Source organism: Pan paniscus, chromosome 17 (assembly GCF_029289425.2).
Source record: "Pan paniscus chromosome 17, NHGRI_mPanPan1-v2.0_pri, whole genome shotgun sequence".
In the NCBI taxonomy this organism is placed as follows: domain Eukaryota; kingdom Metazoa; phylum Chordata; class Mammalia; order Primates; family Hominidae; genus Pan; species Pan paniscus.
In genome coordinates this window covers 43,926,110-43,947,679 of record NC_073266.2, presented here as the reverse complement: position 1 = coordinate 43,947,679, position 21,570 = coordinate 43,926,110, and the positions used below count along the sequence as shown (strand labels likewise).

Below are 21,570 nucleotides of genomic sequence, written 5' to 3'. Positions count from 1 at the left end.
CGCTTGAACCCAGGAGGCAGACCCAGCCTGGGCAACAGAGTGAGACTCTGTCTCAAAAACAAAAAATTATAGCTTTGCATTTTTCAAATTAGTTTGTTTCCCTTTCTGCTTTTATTCTCCATACTAAAGTGTTTTCTAATATTTTATATAGTTATTGGAGAGAAGAAAAAGTTTATGTGAAGGAAGGTGAAAGATGGGGAGCTACGATGCACCCACCTTTTAAATTCTCTTCTGGAATTCCATATTAATGTTTATTTCGTGCCTACTGAGTGTCTTGCTCTGTGCTAGAGATGGGGGGGGGGTACAGCAAACAAAACACAGTTCCTACCCCTGCAGAGCCTGCAGGTAGACTTATTTCCTAGGGTGATTCTGAGTACCATATTTCATTTTTGAAAACACTTTGCCCTGGTTGGGGGACTTGGGGGGACCCCACCCCACCCACTCTGAGTCTGTCTCTTGTAGCTGCAGGAATCCAGAGTCAGCCCCACAGAGGTGTTTGGCTGCTGTGTTAGTCTGTTTTCACGCTGCTGATAAAGACATACCTGAGACTGGGCAATTTGCAAAAGAAAGAAGTTTATTGGACTTACAGTTCCACGTAACTGGGGAGGCCTCACAGTCATGGTGGAAGTGAAAAGCACGTCTCACGTGGCGGCAGACAAGAGAGGATAGCTTGTGCAGGGAAACTACCCTTTTTTTTTTTTTTTTTTTTTTTTTTTTTGGAGACGGAGTTTCGCTCTTGTTGCCCAGGCTGGAGTGCAATGGCATGGTCTCAGCTCACTGCTGAGAACCTCCGCCTCCTGGGTTCAAGCAGTTCTCCTGCCTCAGCCTCTTGAGTAGCTAGGATTACAGGCATGCATCACCATGCTCGGCTAATTTTTGTATTTTTTAGTAGAGACGGGGTTTCTCCATGTTGGTCAGGCTGGTCTCCAACTCTCGACCGCAGGTGATCTGCCCACCTCAGCCTCCCAAAGTGTTGGGATTACAGGCGTGAGCCACCATGCCCAGCCTCGAAACTCCCCTTTTTTAAAACCATCAGATCTCGTGAGACTTATTCACTATCATGAGAACAGCATGGGAAAGACTTGTCCCCATGATTCAATTATCTCCCACCAGTTCCCTCCCACAACACATGGGGATTATGGGAGCTACAAGATGAGATTTGAATGGGGGCACAGAGCGAAACCATATCAGCTGCCTTCTTGTCATTTTTTAAAACTTCAGTACTACCAGCAGTCCTAATGTCCCGCTTCTCAGAGTGTGGGCTGATAACCCAGAGATTCCTCAGTGAGCACAGGCTGCCTAGCTCCCCCTGGTTACTGGAGTTTTTACTGTGCAGGGTGACTGCATCAGTGTTTCTGTCCTGGGAAGTATTATGTGTTTACTTTATTTCCTCAAAATCTCTATCATCTTGTGAGTGTTTGATTTTCCTTTACTTGACATGTGTGCCTATTAACAACATGAAATTGTGGGGTTTGTTTTTTCTTTTAATTGACATTTAGGATGGGTAGGTAACAAATCAAAAAGCATTTGATGCCCACTGTCCTGAGGGACAAATCACTACTGAGGTCACTTACTGGAAAGAGATCAGAGCACTCCATTCTAGAGCCTTATCATCTTGCTTTGTCATCATCAGTACTGTTTATTTATTTTCTACCAAGAACCAAAAATAAAAAAGGATTTCATGAAGTACTGTGGGGAGTTGATAGGAAAAGTAATTGGATGGTACTCACCACCTGATTTTATTCTGATTGCATCTGCAGGCTTTCAACTGATGCCTGTGATCTTCCATTCTACTTGCTATAACCATTTATCTGTGAGCTCATTTAGTGGTGAACATTCCATCAGGGCCAAGGATCTACCTGATTCTCTAAAAATCAGGCTTCAGCCCCAGGATCTTCAGAAGGAAGCCCTACAGAGAGGGATCTTTCAGATTGGTTGGCGGGAGGACTGAAGCAAAATGCAGGACCTGGAGGACCCTTTAAACTTTTCTTCCAAACTTCTCTCATACAAAAGGGCCCACTTGCAGAGGGATCGAGTAAGTTCCTCCCATGGGATAAACAAGATCTACAGGGAAGCACACAGGCATTAGCAACCTCCTGAATATGTAAGTAAACAGGTGGTCAAGAAAATGAGGAGGTAAAACTAGTCTGATCCCTCCTTCCCAACACACACCCCTGTCTTCTTGTCTCTTTCTCATCTCCTATATTTTCCTTTCCATCAGTTTCTTTCTCACTCCCTCCCACACCACTGTCCTTTCCTCACTTCCTGCTCCCCTTCCCTTTCTTCTCACTGCTTGGCCTCTTTGGAGCTGCTGTCTGTCCCTTTCCTGCTTCCCTGACCCTGACCCCTTTTCTTCTCAGACAAAATTGCATTTATCCGCTGTGTTCTCCCAGCCCCTGTCATTGTCTTGGCATTATATACTGTGTCTTTTGCTTTAAAAAAACATCTAATGAAATTAAGCTGGGCTCTTAACAATACCAAAGAAATTCTGCCGCCCATTTCATTTCCTTGGGCAGGAATGCTCTAGTGCAGTGCCGTCTGCTGCCACAGGTAAATGAAAGGCCTGTTTTCTGCTGGCTGTTGTGGCTCACGCCTGTAATCCTAGCACTTTGGGAGGCCGAGGTGGGTGGATCACCTGAGGCCAGGAGTTCGAGACCAGCCTGGCTAACACAGTGAAATCCCATCTCTACTAAAAATACAAAAATTGGCCAGGCTTGGTGGCGCACACCTGTAATCCTAGCTACTCACTCAGGAGGCTGAGGCAGGAAAATCGCTTGAATCCAGGAGGCAGAGGTTGCAGTGAGCCGAGCAAGCCATTGCACTCCAGCCTTGGTGACAGAGTGAGACTCTATCTCAAAAAAAAAAAAAAGAAAAAAGAGGCCTGTTTTCAGAGTCTAAGCCCTAGTAGGTCAGGCGCCACCAGATTGCCCCAGACATCTAAGATAGGAGGATGTAAGTTTAGATCCTGGAATATTTTGCTTCTAACTTTTAAATCAACTAGGTTGTTTGAACTTGAGCAACTAGTCTAAATATTGCTGTCTCCGTGTGTTCCTTCTTTGCAAAAGATGGCATTGGCTTTCCCTTCTGCTTCCTCTGGACCTTACAAGGGTCGTGATTGTTTGTAAAGTCTTTGGAGTTCTGGGATCTCATAAATGATGGCTTCATATGCATAAGGCACTATCTGAATACAAGTTACAATGGTTTTCTAATGCATTTCCATTTTTATAGGAAACTTTTCTTCCCAGTCAGGTTGATCTTTTAAAAGTTGGTTTGTTTTGTACTCTTGTTGGTTTTTATTTTAAGATATATCTCCAAGAACACAGATGTCTCCTTTACAGTGTGAAAATTATAAAGAATAGCTCAATGCAATAAAATACTGAGGAGGATGATTGTTCACTGCTGTCTTTAGGGCTCATTCAAATGCCTGCTTCTTAATCTAAGCTTTCACTGATATCTTCTCACCCATCTGCTCTTAAGCAGGAAGTTTCATCAACCACTATCCTCTCCAAAATATTCCAAGAAACAAATCTCCTGTGCTAATACCAGGTCTGGCAGTTCAGCTGCAGGCACTATTGGTCCAAATAGGACGAATGTAACTAAGAACTGGACAGCCCAACAGCCAGAAGAGAATTGGTCTATATCTTCTGAGGACAAAAATCCCAGTGAATGCCAGATGTCCCCTAGGTCCAGGAGGAGTGTTTCTGGCAAACTGCTAGGCCTGGAGCATTCCTATCAACAGGACACATGACCCATTAGGTCTGGGTGTAAACATGACACTACTTCCTTCCAACATCTCTCTGCCGTTTCTTTTCTTTTCTTTTTTTTTTTTTTTTTTGAGACAAGGTCTCACTCTGTTGCCTGGGCTAGGATGCAGTGGCATGATCATAGCTCACTGCAGCCTCAAACTCCTGGGCTTACGTAGTCCTCCTGTTTCATCCTCCTGAGTCACAGACTGTAGGCTGAGACCACTACGCCCAGCTAGTTTTTTAATCTTTTTAGAGACAGGGTCTCACTATGTTGCCCAGGCTGGTCTCGAACTCCTGGCCGCAAGCAGCCCTCCTACTTCAGCCTCCCAAGTCACTGGGATTATAAGCATGAGCCACTGTGCTTGGCTCTCTCCTCCCCCACACCTTTAAAAATTTTTATTACCAAATATGTCTTTTGGAAAACTTGGCACTGATTCTGCTTACAAGAGATCGTTACTTTATTTTTTAAAAGCATCACTTTATATCATTGAGACAAATTTTTTTTCTGTTCTACAGGGGAATCTCAAGCTGCTTTCAGACTAATATTCTAGAACAATAAAAGATATAAATAAGTAAATGATACTCCAATAAAATGACACTAAGAATCTTTCCCAAGTAGGCATTTTGCTTATTAAGCACCATATTTTATTTGCTGTTTTCTCCTGCCAGTGGAGGCAAGTAGAAAGCAGTAGTGATTAAAATGTAATCTTCCCAATCAGCTAGAGCAAATGGTGTGATTGTTAAGGAATCTCCCTGGGTTAGCTCTTTTTTGCACTCATACTTTTGGAATGCCCTTCATTTCATGACCAGTTCTCCTTTCTTTCAAAGGCATTTTGAATTCCAATTCTGACCTTCTAAAATGCTAGCTTTCTTAAGATATTTGAATCTCTATGGCTTATATTTTTTAAAAATCATAGACTAGTAAAAATTCAGAACTGGAAAGAGCATTATAGAGCATCTGGTCCGACTGCATAGATTATAAATGGGAAAGCTGAAGTGAGCGAGAAAAGAATTTGCCAAGGCCACATAGCTCATTGGTGACATGGCTTAGGCTAAAACTTAGTCTCTATGTTGTTGCATCCTCGGGAAAACGTTCTGAGTTTAGGTACCTTACTCCATGTCAACACTGTTAGAAGTGCCACAAATAGTTTGCTCTTTAAAAGGTAATTGGGGCAAAAGTTAGAAGTGTGATCTTTGTAATGTGGAATTACTAAATATAGGTATGTCTTATTTAAAAATAATACACCCTGGAGGCCGGGCGCGGTGGCTCACGCCTGTAATCCCAGCACTTTGGGAGGCCGAAGTGGGCAGATCACGAGGTCAGGAGATGGAGACCATCCTGGCTAACACAATGAAATCCCGTCTCTACTAAAAATACAAAAAATTAGCCGGGCTTGGTGGCGGGCGCCTGTAGTCCCAGTTACTCGGGAGGCTGAGGCAGGAGAATGGCGTGAACCCGGGAGGCGGAGCTTGCAGTGAACCGAGATGGCGCCACTGCACTCCAGCCTGGGCAACAGAGTGAGACTACGTCTCAAAAAAAAAAAAAAAAAATACACCCTGGATTTATAAAACCCAGAAAGGTGCATTCTTTGGGGTATTTAAGTATTATTTAGTTCTCAGAGTATTTCAGGCATAATTTGATTGAAAAAAAAATTTTTTTTTTGAGACAATCTTTCTGTGTTGCCCAGGCTGGAGTGCAGGGGCATGATTTCAGCCCACTACAGCCTCCACCTCCCTGATTCAAGTGATTCTCTTGCCTCAGCCTCCCGAGTAGCTGGGACTACAGGCATGCACCACCACACCTGGCTAATTTTTGCATTTTTAGTAGAGATGGGATTTCACCACGTTGTCAAGGCTGGTCTTGAACTCCTGGCCTCAAGTGATCCACCTGCCTTGGCCTCCCAAAGTGCTGGGATTCCAGACATGAGCCACCTCATCCGGCCAAAAAATTTTTATTTACATGGAGTCTCTTGTCATCAGGAATTCCCTGTGCATATGACTAATTCTCAAATTAAACTTACAGACACCCTGAGGAGTTCATTTCCATAGTGCCCTAGCCTGGCACCAAATAGAGCAACCAGCCAACATTTTCTAACTAAATGAACAAATGAGCAAATGAACTTTTTATGAACACATTTATTATATAGAGTAAGTCATGTACGTATAAACTGTGCATTTTAATTTTTTTTTTTTTAATGCAAAAACGTCAAGCAAATGGGCACTTAAGAATCTCAGAGGAGGCCAGGTGCGGTGGCTCACACCTGTAATCTTAGCACTTTAAGAGGCAGAGGCAGGCGGATTGCCTGAGCTCAGGAGTTCGAGACCAGCCTGGGCAATATGGTGAAACCCTGTGTCTACTAAAATAAAAAAATTAGCGGGGTGTGGCAGCGTGCGCCTGTAGTCCCAGCTACTCGGGAGGCTGAGGCAAGAGAATTGCTTGAACCCAGGAGGCAGAGGTTGCAGTAAGCCAAGATCGCGCCACTGCACTCCAGCCTGGGCAACAGAGTGAGACTCCATCTCCATAAAAAAGAATCTCAGAGGAGGTTCCCAGAGACTCAGTTCAAGTTAAAAGGAGCACATTTAGCTTTCGATACTCTGCTGAATGAGGAATTTCAGTGACCACATCCAAGAAGTTAATAAGTTTATGATTTATGTAGAGGCCGATTTGTCCTGCTAAATGCACATGGAACTAAGAGTTAGGGGAGTGAATAAAGTGCCAATTCTCTGTGGTAGGGGAGGTGTCCACTTCCTGGGCCAGCTGGTCCCCACCTTCTCTGTGATCACTGACCCTCCTTCTAAGCCTCCAGCCAGTATGTTCACCCCCAAACACAGACAGGGTGAAAGGAACAAGGCAAATCTCTCCCTCCTCCAGGGAATGTCAGAGCATGTATAGCCTAGTAATAAGAGAGTGGCAACCTTATCTGGGTACACAATGGCTAGCATGTAAAATATCACAGTAAATTTATTACTAGATAATTATAGGCTAAGCCACTTGGCCTCAGAGTCAACTTCCTTTTCTGTGAAATGGTGATAATACCTAACATTGTGCAGAGGTTTCTGATTTCAGACTCGAAGGCCCTCTCTACATGTTAGACGCTGTTTCATTGCCAACCTTTGCTGTCGTTCGCATCTTCCCCCCACAACAGCGTGTGCAGAGCGACTTCAGGAAACACAGGCAGTGTACTTGGATAGCTTTGATCATTTTGCTCTTGCCAGGTTTTAGAGCTGGGAATGGAGGGATCTGGAAGAGGGGGCAGATGACCAGATAGACCCCGAGAGTGTGGGAACCATAGGCGACTGCCCCTGTCTTTCAGGATCAAATGAAATTGTCTTCTGTGTCAGCTGAATACGAGCTCCCTTGACCTGAAGCCCATTTAATTTTCAGTTCCACGTGTTTACTCCCTGGCAAGAAAATTAAGGAAAGGGAAGTATTATCCCTAAGTTTAGTTCCATTCCTGTATTTCTTCATTCTGGCCTCTTAAAAATGTCAAAAATCCCTATTATGAAGGTAAAATATAGCACTGTGTCAAGAGTGTATACTAAATGATTTAATTGGGCCATCGAGTGCTGTTTTTTCCATTTTTAAAATTCAAAAGTAGTAAATATTCAACTCTGTATAGCATAAAGGAATAAAAACAACTGAAAATTTTTGCCCATAGCATCATCACCCAGTCCTAATCCCTACTAATATTTTGGTGCATTTAATGCTAGAATTTTTTATTATACCTACACACATTTGCAAAAATGACCTTTCCCTGTAGCACTATTATTACTGAAGCAGCTCTGGCACTTTTAATGCTGTTTTAACTTTTTAAAAGTGAATAGTATCTATATTTGAGCTGTAGAATGTATTTAAAATATTCTCTAGTGTTTTAAGTGTATTTAAAAATATGTAAGAAATCTAATTTAAAAAAACATGCGAAATTCTATTCAGATGTTATTTTTCTCAAGTTCATTTTCCTTTTGAACTAAAAGCAAAGAAATGTTGGCCAATAGTCATTCTTTTCATGGCCTCAGCTTGGTAATCTAATAAGGGAGCTTCTCAGATACATATTTCACTATGAAAAAGAAAAAAAACAAGAAGGCATGTTGAGGACACTCACTCTGTATCTGGCAGACAGACTGTGCAGTGAAATAGATAAACAGCAGTAACGCCTTGTCCTGCCCCACAGCAAGAAGGGTAACATTTTACTACTTCAGATTAGGAAAGAACTGCAGATTAATTTAACACAGTCCCTGGTCATTTTGAGACAACTTTGAAGCACCCTATTTTTAATTTGTTTTTAATTCTGTGAAATTACGATTTTAATCTGAAAAGGAAAAGTAATACAGCTCAAGTGCCATTTCATGAACCTACTGTGATGATTTCATTCTCTACTTCCTTTCATACACTTTGTCCAAGGCACATAATTAGCATCTTGTCCCATTTTCTTTCTATTTATCTGCACCCCACAATGTAATACTGTGTTACATCAATGCAAAGCACTGCCTTTTTGTTGGGCCTTGCCGCTCAGCGACCTTAGAGTAGTTCACTGTACTTCTTGCTAGGCCCATAGAAGGCTTGTCTGTCTGTCCATCTGGCTTGTCAAATTTCACTTTTTTTGTGCTCGGAGGAAAGAAATAAACTTCATTTTTCCTTCTAAATGCCAGACGCTCTGTTAGATGTCTTCCCAAACACTGTCTCATCTACTGCCATCTTTGCCCCTCTGTCAAGTAGGGCGATTTATTCCTGTCTTACAGATGAGGATACTGGGGTTAGATCGGTTTGGTAACTTCTCAGAGATCGCACGGGGCGGGCGGCTGAGTTCAAACCAGGTCTTCAGATTCCGAAGGAACAGGGCTTTTTCTCCTGTACCCTTACTTAGGGTGCCCTGTATATGTGACTTTTCCAGCTATATGGAGTTTTGAAAATTGTCTTAACTTAGAAAAATGTTTTCCTTTACTGTTTTGGGATGGAAATTTTTATTCAATATATTATATACTTTCCAATCTAATTTTGTCTGAGGTTTGATCTTTGGATGACTTAATTTTAGATGATTTTAGCAAGTAGCTACTGTCCTGTGAGCTAGAAAACCAGTAATCCCACTTCTTATAATGATTAAGAATAAGTAACACAAAGAAACGATACATGGTTGAAGTGATGGATATCCTAATTATTCTGATTTGAGCATTGTATAGATATATGGAACTAACACTCTGTACCTCATAAATATGTACAATTAAGTGTCAAAAATAAAATTTTAAAAATTTTATTATATTCTTAAAGAAAAGAATAAGTAGTCTCTATGAATTTGAAGGGGGCTCCTGTGAATAAAGTGACTAGAAAACTTGACATCAAATGTGGATACTCAGAAGACCTTTTTGGCTAATTCTTTGCTGTTTCCCAAATGGTCAAGATTGACAGAAACTGTTCTCTAAATAAATTATGCATACAGTACTCATCAATTTTGAATCACTGCTGAGTTTGTTTTTTTTTTACTTAAGTGAAATTACCAGAAAGATTATTTTCTTTCTCTTCAGGCTCATTCTGCTATTTAGTTAAAGTCAATAGAGACCATAGAGTTTGGCAGGTGATAGGTGCCCAATAAATAGCACTTGAATGAATGAAGAAACCAGTGAGGCCTCTTTCAAAACACGATGTTATGGTTGAGAGACTTGCTATACAATTAAGTAGCTGTGGTCAGTAAAGTGATGTTTTCTTATAAGAACCTTTATTGAGGGTCCAATGATTATGTCATTCCTGAAACAACACTCCCAAGGCAACCACAAATTTCCATCCCAGGAAGCAAGATCCTTGCCTAAGACACTTTGATTACTCTTGTCAGACTATCAGAATTAATCAGAACATTCCCATATCCAAGTATGCCATATAATACAGATGTTGTGTGTGTGTGTGTGTGAGAGAGAGAGAGAGAGAGAGAGAGAGAGAAATATATTTAAATCCAGGTTGAAATTTGTGGAAAAGTTATGATCTGTATTAAATTCTTTCACTGCTCTACTGAATGTTATGAATTAAAATGTCAAAGAATATAGGTATTTTACCGCTGACATGCTTTTCTGGAGGTATCACTAAGAAACCTGTTTCTTTCTCCAGTGAAAGAGGTAATATGGTCAAACTCAACAGTGAAACGTGACATAAGACAGGGACATACATTCTTAACAAAGAAAGTCATTAAAACTTTCAGTTTAAACTTCAGCTCATTTGTTCAAGGCAGTACCCCCAGGGCTCCTGTTTGAACAGCACACAGCTAGGTTAGAAGGCAGATTTTTCTTCTTCTTCTTTTGAAAGATGCCTGAAGTCAAATCCCTTGAAGGATTCTACTACCAAAAAAATCATTGCTCCTCTGTTGGGTAGGTGAGATGGATGATGAAGCTATGGGAAGCAGCTAGGAAATGGAAATGTTAAAGATGCACCGATCAGCACGCCTGGAAAATCTATACAGGACAGATATGGGAAAAGAGGAATTAGAGAATTCCTAAGGGCTGTTTCATGTCAGAGTATATTTTAGTCAGATTTGGTGAATTCTATCAAAGGAAATAATAAGCACTTTTTTTGGCTTTAAAAATAAGTGTTATTTCACAGAAATTTAAGTAAGTATTTCAACAGTAAAGTGTTCTGATTGGAGGATTTTTTTTCCAAGATTATTTTCAGTTTATCTTATTTTTATTTAATAGAACTTAAAGTGAATGAATCTTCCATGTGCGTATGTATACAACTGTGTCACCACTCAGATCAAGATGTGCAGCTTTGCTGGTCACTCCCTCTTCCAGTCACTACTCCCAAAGGTGGCCAGTGTTCTGATCTTTGTCATCGTCCTGCCTGCCTGTCACTTCATGTAAATACAATCATACAGTACATGCCCTTTTGTTCCTGACACCTTTTCTTCAGTGCTCTTCCAAATCCACAGGGCATCATTCTTTTTTTAAAAAAAAAAAAGTATAGTGTCAGTAAAGAAGGGAGAAATACTGTTAGAAAGGGAGAGGGAAATGAATGTGTTTGTGAGGGGTCGTAAGGCATTTGATCACTTGAGGCCAGGAGTTCAAGACCAGCCTGGATAAACATAGCAAGTCCCCATCTCTACAAAAGAAAAAAAAAATTTAATTAGCCAAGTGTGGTGGCACACACCTGTAGTCCCACCTACTTGGAAAAATGAGGCAGGAGGATCGCTTGACCCCAGGAGCTCAAGGCTTCAGTGATCCCTGATAGCACCACTCCATTCTAGCCTCGGCAACAGAGTGAGACCGTGTCTCTAAGAAATAAGAATAAATTGTATTCAGTTCTAAAATACTCCTGCTTCTCCATCACAGAAGTGGGAAATTCAAGTTTGTCATAATTTGGGCTTCCAAATATTAAGAAAAATTCTAGCAAAGTTTACTTGCTACCCAAAGTTACTACACTGTCCAAAATGATAGCAACTAGCCACAGGTAGCTATCTAAATTAAAATTTATTTATTATTATTACTATTATTATTGAGACGGAGTTTTGCTCTGTTACCCAGGCTGGAGTACAGTGGCGCGATCTTGGCTCACTGAAACCGCCACCTCCCAGGTTCAAGCGATTCTCCTGCCTCCGCCTCCCGAGTAGCTGGGATTACAGGCACCTGCCACCACACCTGGCTAATTTTTGTATTTTTAATAGAGACGAGGTTTTGCCATGTTGGCCAGGCTGGTCTCAAACTCCTGACCTCAGGTGATCTGCCCGCCTCGGCCTCCCAAAGTGCTGGAATTACAGGGGTGAGCCACCACGCTTGGCCTAAATTAAAATTTAAATTAGCTAAAATAAAATTAAAGATTCAGTTCCTCAGTCTCACTATGACACCCACTTGTGGCTGGTGGTGACCATATTGAACTGTGCAGGTCCAGAGCATCTCCTGTACTGCAGAAAGTTCTATGGACAGCTCTGTTTAGATTGTGGGGTCTTAGCTCCCAACCTTTCTACCTCCTCTTCTCCAGACACAAGGATGTTATGGTGGGCTTCATTTATTTTTTCATTGTAAATTATCATTTAATTCTGTGGTTCTCAGACCACAGATCAACATACAAGCTTCTGTCTCCCGCATTATCCCTCAACCTTGGAGAAAAAAATAAGTGGTTGCGACACTATATTGACCTTTTAATTTCTGAAAGGTACCATGTGCTCTCCCACTTTGGAGCCTTGGGAATAGCACTGGGCACTCTCCTTCCAACCTCCCAGTGTTTGTTAACTTCTCAGTTCTCAGTCTCTAGGGATCCTTCCCCATCCTTCCCAGCCCCCAACCCTGGGTTAAATGTCCTCTCCATCAGCTGCCATAGTAGCCCGGCCTTCCTCTGTCCTGATTGTAGTCGCATGTTTCATGGGCTCCCTCCCACTGAACAGCAGGACTGCTGAGGCCAGAGACCAGCCTGTTTTGTTTACTCTTGTTCACTTATCACCTTGAACAGTGCCTGGCACTCAAGAGATGTTAATAAGTGTTATGGGCTGGGCGCGGTGGCTAACACCTGTAATCTCAGCACTTTGGGAGGCCAAGGCGGGCTGATCACCTGAGCTCAAGAGTTCGAGACCAGCCTGGGCAACATAGCGAAACCCCATTTCTACTAAAAACATGAAAAAAAAAAATTAGCCAGGGGTGGTGGCGCACACCTGCAGTCCCAGCTACTCGGGAGGCTGAGGCATGAAAATTGCTTGAACCTGGGAAGCGGAAGCTGCACTGAGCTGAGATCATGCCACTGCACTCCAGCCTGAGTGACAGAGGTGAGACCCTGTCTCAAAATAATAATAATAATGATAATAAAATGTCATGGCCCAGGCCTGGTGGCTCATGCCTGTAATTCCAGCACTTTGGGAGGCCTAGGTGGGAAGATCAGTTGAGGCCAGGAGTTTAAGACCAGTCTGAGCAACATAGCAAGACCCTGTGTCTACAAAAAAAATGTTATTAGTTGGCCAAGTGTGGTGGTGCACACTTGTAGTCCTAGCTACTTGGGAGACTGAGACAAAAAGATCACTTGAGCTCAGGAACTCAAGGCTGTAGTGAGCTATGATTGTGCCACTGCACTGCAGCCTGGGCAACAGAGCAAGACCCTGTCTCTAAAAAATAAATTAGTAAAAATGTTGCAAAGGAGAGAACAATGGGCTGCACAGGGGAGGAGCAGTAATCAAGTAGCTTCATGTTAAGACAAGGGTTCCTCTCCCGGGTTCTTCATCTGTATTCCGGAGGGAGTTTTATCACAGAGCTCTTTGCCTGAGTAATGCGCAGAAATCGAAATAGTCTTCAGCACTCTGAGTTGTTTCTTCAGCAGTGTGACGGCACATCCAAGTCCCTTGCACTCTTTCTGGTTAAAGGTTATGGTTTTCCTTTCTCCAGAAGTAATCCTGAAAGACATACACAAACTAAGATGATGATGGGAAGGTAGAGTTGAGGACGATGATGAACGACAGAAGGCTCTGCTGCATCTCAGCAGGCAGCCATGCTTGGCATCCCTGGCCAAGGCCCCCAAGCCAAATGACCTCGCAGGGAAGCAGCTGTGTAACAGGAAGGATTCCTTATCAAGACAGGTGGCAGAAATCCCATTTCAAACTAGCTTTACAAATACAGAAATTTATTTTCCCAAGTCACAGGAAATCTAGAGGTGGGAGGCTGAGAGATGGCTGATGCAGTGTGTCAACAATGTCAGCGAGGACCTGGCTTCCTTCCAGCTCTCAGCTCTGCCATCCTGGGCATTGGCTTCATCCTTAAACTGGCAGGGAGATGGCAGCTGCAGGTAGCAGCATCCCATCCTGGACTTCAGTGTCCATCCAGGTGAGGTTGAGAAAGTGTCAGCTCCAGCTACTGGCCAAGGAAGAGGTTGCCACAGTTGTGTTAGATGAAACATCTGGAGTCAATGGGATACATATTGAGCATCAACTTCAGTGTCTAATACAAGTGCCCAAACTCTCAGCCCCAAATATCGCCCCCCCAACCCCAGCCTAAGGATTTTTAAAGTTCTTATATATCAGGTACAGTGGCTCACACCTGTAATCCCAGTGACTTGGGAGGCTGAAGCAGGAGGATTGCTTGAGGCCAGGAGTTCAAGGCCAGCCTGGGCAACACAGTGAGACCCCTGTCTCTAAAAATGTTAAAAATAAAAAATTAGGCCAGATGTGGTAGCTCATGCCTGTAATCCCAACACTTTGGAGGCTGAGGCAGGAGGATCACTTTGAGCTCACGAGTTCAAGACCAGTCTGGGCAACATGGCGAAACCCTGTCTCTACTAAAAATACCAAAATTAGCTGGGCATTAGTGGCCTGCACCTGTAGTGTCAGCTACTCAGGAGGCTGAGGCTGGAGAATCGCTTGAGCCTGGGAAGTGGAGGTTGCAATGAACTGAAATTGCACCAGCCTGGGTGACAGAGTGAGACCCTGTCTCAAATAACAATAATAATAATAGTTAGCTGAGTGTGGTGGCACGTACCTGTAGTACCAGTTACTTGGGAAGCTGAGGTGGGGGGATCGCTTGATCCCAGAAGTTTGAGGCTGCAGTGAGCAGCTTTGATCACACCACTGCACTCCAGCCTGGGCAACAGAGAGAGACTCTGTCTCCTAAAAAAAAAGTTCTTACAATCTGCCCCATATGGAAAATACCAAGTGAAAAGCTCTGACTGTGTTAACTAGTATCAGTTAATGCCTTAGAAATGAGCATAGCCACAGCAACCCTGCAGAAAGAGGAGAACATCCAGGATGGGGAAAGCGCCTAGGAGAACCAAGAGGGCTCACCAAAGGAGGGCATTTCTAATCCTTGCCCTTAAGGGCCAATCTCCACCCCACCCCACCCCCACCCCCAGCTGAAGAAACACTGGTTTAATTTTAAATTTAGCAATATCCATTGCATTTATGACTTACAGTGTAAATGGTATATATTCTGAGAAATCTGGAATGCTTCAACCGATCAGTTATGCTTTCATTTTTTTCTCTTTCTGTATAGACCTGGCAGTGTTAGAGCCATGCTGAATGAGGTCACAGTCTAACGACAATATTAACCCTGCAAATCTGTTCATTTTCGCCTGAGCACCCTCAGGCAGGATAGAGAATGTGTCCAATTGAAAAACTATTACAGACTCTGCCGCGCTGTGATGGGCTGAAATGTAACAGGGAGGGAGGTGTGTGTGTGCCTGTGTGTGTGTGTTTGTGTGTCCGTAGCCAGGAAATCATTTTCTAACAGGAAGTCAGTACGTATCTCTTAAAAGTGGAGGTTGTATGATTGCATTTTTAAAGGAAAAATATGTTTTCTGTCATCCAGATTTTAAAATGCTACTTTTAGTATTTCTGAACCTTACGTGTTTCATATTTCCTACCAACTGTCTTGTTTTTTTTATTTTTTTCCAATACCCAATACCCCTTTAACTCCTCTTCTTTGTGTGTTACAAACATCCTGTTGTGTTTTTCAATATCTATTTTGCATTGTTAAAAATATCTAGAAACATATAAAGAATAATGTAGTAAACGCCCTTGAGCCGACCAGCCGATTTAAGAACTAAAACATTAACTCTTTTTCTATAACTGTTTCTAGGCTCTGTTAATTCAGCATGTAGAAACGCACAACACAGATGGTAAACATTTTGCGTAAAGGCCCAGTCACCACCCCATTCACAGTAGATGTTGAGCTTCAGAAACCATGTGCATTCACAGTCTTGCTTGGACATGTGGTTAATGCTAAGTAGTCTAACAGTTGTGCCCCAGGTAACTCCTGAAGCTGTTCCAGATCATAAAATCTATGATGTTTTGCAAATTTATATTTTATCATGCTGCATTTTATGCACAAAAACTAGATGACTTCCCCTTTGTGGTCTCCATCAAAGGCATTTTTCAAAATCCCTTCAGTGTGCCTTATCCCTGGCTTTGCCATACATTGTTTGCATGTTTGAAAACAATCTTTGGCTAAAATTATAAATCTGAGAGTATACGTGTGTCATCGGTGTTACAGAATTTGTACATAAATGCTATTTTAGCTTACTCTTCAGTTAGATACTCTAAATGTTTGACCCCTTCATTGAATACCAGAGACCTATCTTTACTTGTCTGTGGTTTGGGCTCTAATTTAAAAGCAAACAACCGTGTTTTGATAGCATTTGAAATATTTATATTGTATCCATGGAAAGGATGTAATAATTTATTTTCTCAAGAGTACAGTTTCTACCCGGGTGAGGTGGTTCACGCCTGTAATCCTCGCGCTTTGGGAGGCTGAGATGAGCAGATTGCCTGAGCCCAGGAGGTCAAGATCAGCATGGGCAACATGGAGAAACCCTGTTTCTACAACAAATATAAAAATTAGCTGGGCGGGCTGGGCACGGTGGCTCACCCCTGTAATCCCAGCACTTTGGGAGGCCGAGGTGGGTGGATCACGAGGTCAGGAGATCAAGACCATCCTGGCTAACACGGTGAAACCCCGTCTCTACTAAAAATACAAAAAATTAGCTGGGCGTGGTGGCGGACGCCTGTAATCCCAGCTACTCAGGAGGCTGAGGCAGGAGAATGGCGTGAACCCAGGAGGCGGAGCTGGCAGTGAGCCGAGATCGTGCCACTGCACTCCAGCCTGGGCGACAGAGCGAGACTCCATTTCAAAAAAAGAAAAAAAAAGGTACAATTTCTTAAACATGTTGTTACTGCCACCAGGTGATATCCTCATTCTGGTCTGTTTGCTCACATTGCACCTTTGCTTGTGCAACCGCACATCAGCATCTGCCTCAGTTACACTTTGGGAACTTGATTTCTTCAAGAAGTCAGGCATGCAGAAGAGCAGTTCGCTTGTGGTTCATGAGCAAGCACATATTTATCATTTGAGGGTATATTCTGTTGACTGATGAACTTGTGGTATCTCTTTGCAAGGTTGCTTTAAGTATGTGAGCTGATGGCCAGACCAGTATGCTCTGTTTTTCCTGATTTGAAAAATGAAAGTTTAAGAAAACATTTTGTAGAACACAGGTGTCAGAGGTCTGTTTTTATTCCAAGTGCATAGCAATGAGGAAGTTTTCAAAGAGAGGGCTAACTCATACGCTTTTTATTTAGATATGTATTGTTTGAAGTGTTTGATTGTCATTTTATTTGGAATGAATAGACTTTTCATATCATACTAGTTGCCATGTGTCAATTGTTAAATGCAAGAATTTCTTAGTATAATAAGCTTTCATAGTCCTCAGAGTTATTTGAAGTGAACATTAGTTCAGCTCCTTATTTCTGAGCATGTGAAGATTTCCTTTTCTTTGCTACAGAATTGGTTTTTCTGATATTCATTATAACAAGAGCAAGAGCTTGCCGGTTTTTCAGGTTTTATTACTGAATGAGTATCGTTAATCACTCGTTTATTCTTTATGCTATATGTATTTCCTATCTTTCTACTGTAAAGAGAAAAAGTATCTAAACTTGCTTATCTCTCTGTAGGACAGTCGGCCCAATATGTCAAGACCTCTGATCACTAGATCCCCTGCATCTCCACTGAACAACCAAGGCATCCCTACTCCAGCACAACTCACAAAATCCAATGCGCCTGTCCACATTGATGTGGGCGGCCACATGTACACCAGCAGCCTGGCCACCCTCACCAAATACCCTGAATCCAGGTAATCTGAAAAACTGAAAAATCAGACTCCGACGTGCATGTATTTGGTAACCTAACTGTTTTTCCTTTGACCAGCATAGCAGTGTAGCCTCGTGGAGGCAGGGGGCAGGATGTGAAAGTGCTGTGTGAGCCACCCTGCTGCCTAGGCTGGATGTCTTGGACAATGGCTGGACATCTTCGAATCAGGATTGGACCCGCAGCTTAGTTGAGTCCATGTAAAAATGTCACAGGAGAATGGAATACTGTGATATTTTGCTCTACAATGATATTCATAATTCTCAATGTAGTACAAAAAAAAATGGTGATTTCTCCCCAACACCTTTGTTCCTTCCTTCTTTAAAAACATGCTTTCTTATAGGTTCTGATAATTTTATAGGAGATCAGTTGGTTCATCAACTTGTGAACTAGAAAAAAAAGAGATTCTCAGCAGTGAGGCATTATATTTAGATCTGTATGCAAAAGTCCAAGAAGCCAAAATAGTATAGTTTACAAAAAATGAAGGGCCATGGAACTTACGAACTTAAGGCAGATAAATAAATATACAAATTGTTTAAAGATGGAGAGTGATTTACAAGTAGGCAGTATACGTTTATGTTTATGAGATATCTCCTCCCATGCCCCTGCCCACCCATTTTTTATTATTATTATTATTATTATTTTGGAGCCAGGGTCTTGTTCTGTCGCCCAGGCTGGAGTGCAGTGGTGCAAACATGGCTCATTGCAGCCTTGACCTTCTGGGCTTAAGTGACCTTTCCACCTCAGCCTTCCCAGGAGCTGAGACCACAGGTGCATGCCCCCATGCCCAGCTTTTTTTTTTTTTAATTTTTTGTAGAGACAGGGTCAGACTGTGTTCCCTAGGCTGGTCTTGAACTCCTGGCCTCAGCAATTCTTCCGTCTCAGCCTCTGAAAGTGCTGGGACTCTAGGTGTGAGCCACTGCACCTGGCTAATATTTTTATTTTTTGTAGAGATGGGGTCGCGCTATGTTGCCCAGACTGGTCTCAAACTCCTGGCCTCAGGCAATTCTTCTACCTTGGCCTTGGCCAAAGTGCTGGGATTACAGGTGTGAGCCACTGCACCTGGCCCCAACCACCCATTTCTAAAGGAGTTCCAAAGAAATAATTTCCTTTCTACCCTGGGACAACCCTCCTGGCTCTGCCCCAGATTTGGGGGCTATGCCCAGATCCTGTAAGGGAAGTTTTTTGCTGGTGGATAGGGGAGGAGGCATGCATTCATGTGGGGTAATGTCGGGAAACAGGGCGTTTCTCTGTTTCTGATCACAGGAACTGGAAACACACTCCTTGAGCTTCAGAAGGGCACCGGCCACATTTTTCAGAATGTCTTATGAAGTGACAGATAACAGATAGCTTACAGTCTAAGTAGACACCACTGACATAAAAGTCACTGTCACCTTGCATGCTACATGAAGGCCGACTTTTTGTTTTTTGTTTTAAAATCTCACTCCATTACTTGATAATTTATGAAAGAATGTGAAGGTTGGAAAGAAGAAAGATGAAATGTTTTCTCTCTTAATTTCCAGATTTAATTTCTACAATTGAAATGATTTAAATAAAATAGGTTTCCATTTGTTCAATTATCCAAAAGACTATATACTTTAAAATGAAATGATTGTATTAGTCATCTGTTAGTATTATTTAGTCCCCACCTTTCCTAAGTATATTGGAATAGGTACTACGAAAAATCATATTATAATAATGGCTTTATTTTTCAAGAATTTTGTTATATAAGTAGTGTTCTTTTTGAAAATGCCTATTTCCGTTCCTTCCGACCCTCTGTTAATACCACCATCAACTACAGAAAATCACAGCTGCCTCTTTAGATGAATTTAATTCTAGGGTTTAAGTCACAAAATGCATATTAAGAGACAAAAAGCAAACCTTCAACTGTAGCAAGATTTACTGGTCTGGTCTGATGGCCTTTTGCTTCAGTTTCTGTAAATTAAACCTTGAGACAGGAGGGAAGTTAATAAAAACTATATTTTCTGTGACTTAAGCAATAGGTTTTCTTCTATGCTCATTGTAACTAGGTGGGTCTCCTTCCACTGACTCATTCCCGCCAGGATTTAGCCCCTGGGAAGCTCCCTGGTATCACTTGGTCTGCTGGCCAAAGTAGAAGACAGAGGGAGAGAGGCTCTATTCATTCAGTTCCTATCTCTCAAATAATTTGCTACTTTCATTATTCTGGCACTATATATTATGAGGTAAAGACTTCAAATAGTGTCCCATTTGGAGATGCTTTCTCAGTCCATCTTTCCATGGATATTTCTAAGAGTCTATTTTTGTTCCTTCTTATCCAAACCCTGAAACATGCACCAAATTCCATGGATCTCATCACTTTATTTACCTGCGCTGTGTCATACAGTAGCCAGTAGCCACGTACAGCTATTGAGCGCTTTAAATATGGCCAATCCAAATTGAAATATCATCTAAGTTTGAAATATACACTGATTTTTAAAGACCTAGTACCAAAAAAATGTAAACTCAGTAATTTTTTAAATTGATTTCATGTTGGAATGATAATATGTTGAGTTAAATAAAACATATTATTAAAATTAATTTCACTTGTTTCTTTTGATTTTTTAATGTGGCTACTAGATAATATAAAATTACATGTGTCTTGCTGTTTATTTCTGTTGGACAGCGCTGAACTATGAAACAGATGTTTTTATAAAAGCATCTCACTAAACCTACCCCTCCCCTAACCTGATACTGAAATACATAAAAAAGCGAGTGTCTCTTTCACCAATGTAATTAGAAAAGATAGAATTGTTGATCTTCCTTTCCTAGACTTGCCCTCTGCTTTCTGTCACCAGTGAGTCCTAGGATCACAGGAGCAACAGCAAAAATAATTTGTGATTCATTGGTTCTCGGATTGGATGCTGGCAAATGGCGAACAGTTCTTTGGCTATGGAAAGGTCTAAGTTCTGAACACCTGTCATCTCTCGTGTAAAACAGGCACAAATAGGTCTCCTTGCAAGGTTACTGGGAGGATTAAATGTGATTGTGAAAAGCACACCGTGGCCCTGTGCCCAACATGTAGTATTGTCTTCATACTTAATCTTCTGCCAAACCCAGGAATTGTTTCTTTTCAAATTCCAAATATTTTCCATTTCTTGCTTTCCTAGCCATGGAAGCAGCTTTACATCTGGATTCTTGCCTGGATGACTCCCGTCTCAGGGGACTCCTGGCCTGCACCTTCTCCTCCTTTATCTTAAATACCCCAGCCGGTCACAAGTTCCGAGACATCCTTATCATTAGGAGATATCTTTAAGAATTTGTCAAGACTCTTTGAAACAAGCCTTACAAAGTAACTTCTGTTTCAGCTGCTAATACCTAAAGCAAATGACACTGCTCAGGTAACACTGGTTTTGCTGTTGAATTGACCATCGGGTATTGCTTTGTTTCCTCTTGGGTTTTGGGGGGCATATTTTTGTAGGTAATTAAATGTTCATGTCAAAGCAACATCCAATTTAATGGGACCCATACGCAAATTTTAGTAATCAAAGAAACAGAGAAGAACTAGTTCTTCATGCTTTTCCCATAGCGTCGGGGGCTCCTTCCAATTTCTGGGAAAGTCTCTTGCATATTATTAACCCCTCTTGGATAAATCCAAGGACATTAGGTTGCCCATGGCCATGGAATCACAAATAACTCCAGTTAGTTTTGTAGATTCTGGGGTGCTTCAAACCCTTCCTACCCTATGGGACCATTCTCTGCCCCACCCTCTTGGATCCCCTGGTTCCACCCTCACCTACCTCTTCCTTAGTGTCACCCAGAGGATAGGGGGGCTTTTTCTAAGATTTCAAGGGAAAGACCTGTAGTTTAAAAACACTAATTTGTATGTAACAAGTGACCTTAAAAGATATAATATTATCTTTCTACAATTTCAGAGTTCCTGCAAAGAACCCCCTTTACTCCATTTTGAAATGTTGTAGGTGTTTTTAAAATTCTGTCTCTACTTAACCTACCCTCTTGGCTAAAGAGCACCCTTAGAACTTTGTCCCCAAAAAGTAGTATGATGGACTCTACAGCTGAACATTAGAAGCACCTGGGAAGCATTGAAAAGCCATGCAAGGCCCTGCTCCAGGCCAATAAAATAGGAACCTCTGCAGTTTTCCAAAGAGGTCTTGATTTTCACCATCTGGCTCTGAATGGCACCAAGATGTATGATCCCTTCTGGAGAATGTAGGCCTCTTCCTCAATGATTATTTCATGTATCTCATGATGGCCATTTCAC

General features: G+C 42.0%; 1 protein-coding gene across 3 annotated transcripts in view; it reads left to right on the top strand.

The window, feature by feature from the left end:
- KCTD1 (potassium channel tetramerization domain containing 1) overlaps positions 1-21,570 on the top strand; it is a 203,108-nt gene that overhangs the window by 139,601 nt on the left and 41,937 nt on the right. For all 3 annotated transcript variants that reach the window (XM_008955728.7, XM_034943749.3, XM_034943747.3), the window contains exon 2: positions 17,138-17,316. In XM_008955728.7, the coding sequence (XP_008953976.1) occupies positions 17,138-17,316 (179 nt within the window). The remainder of the gene's footprint in view (positions 1-17,137; positions 17,317-21,570) is intronic.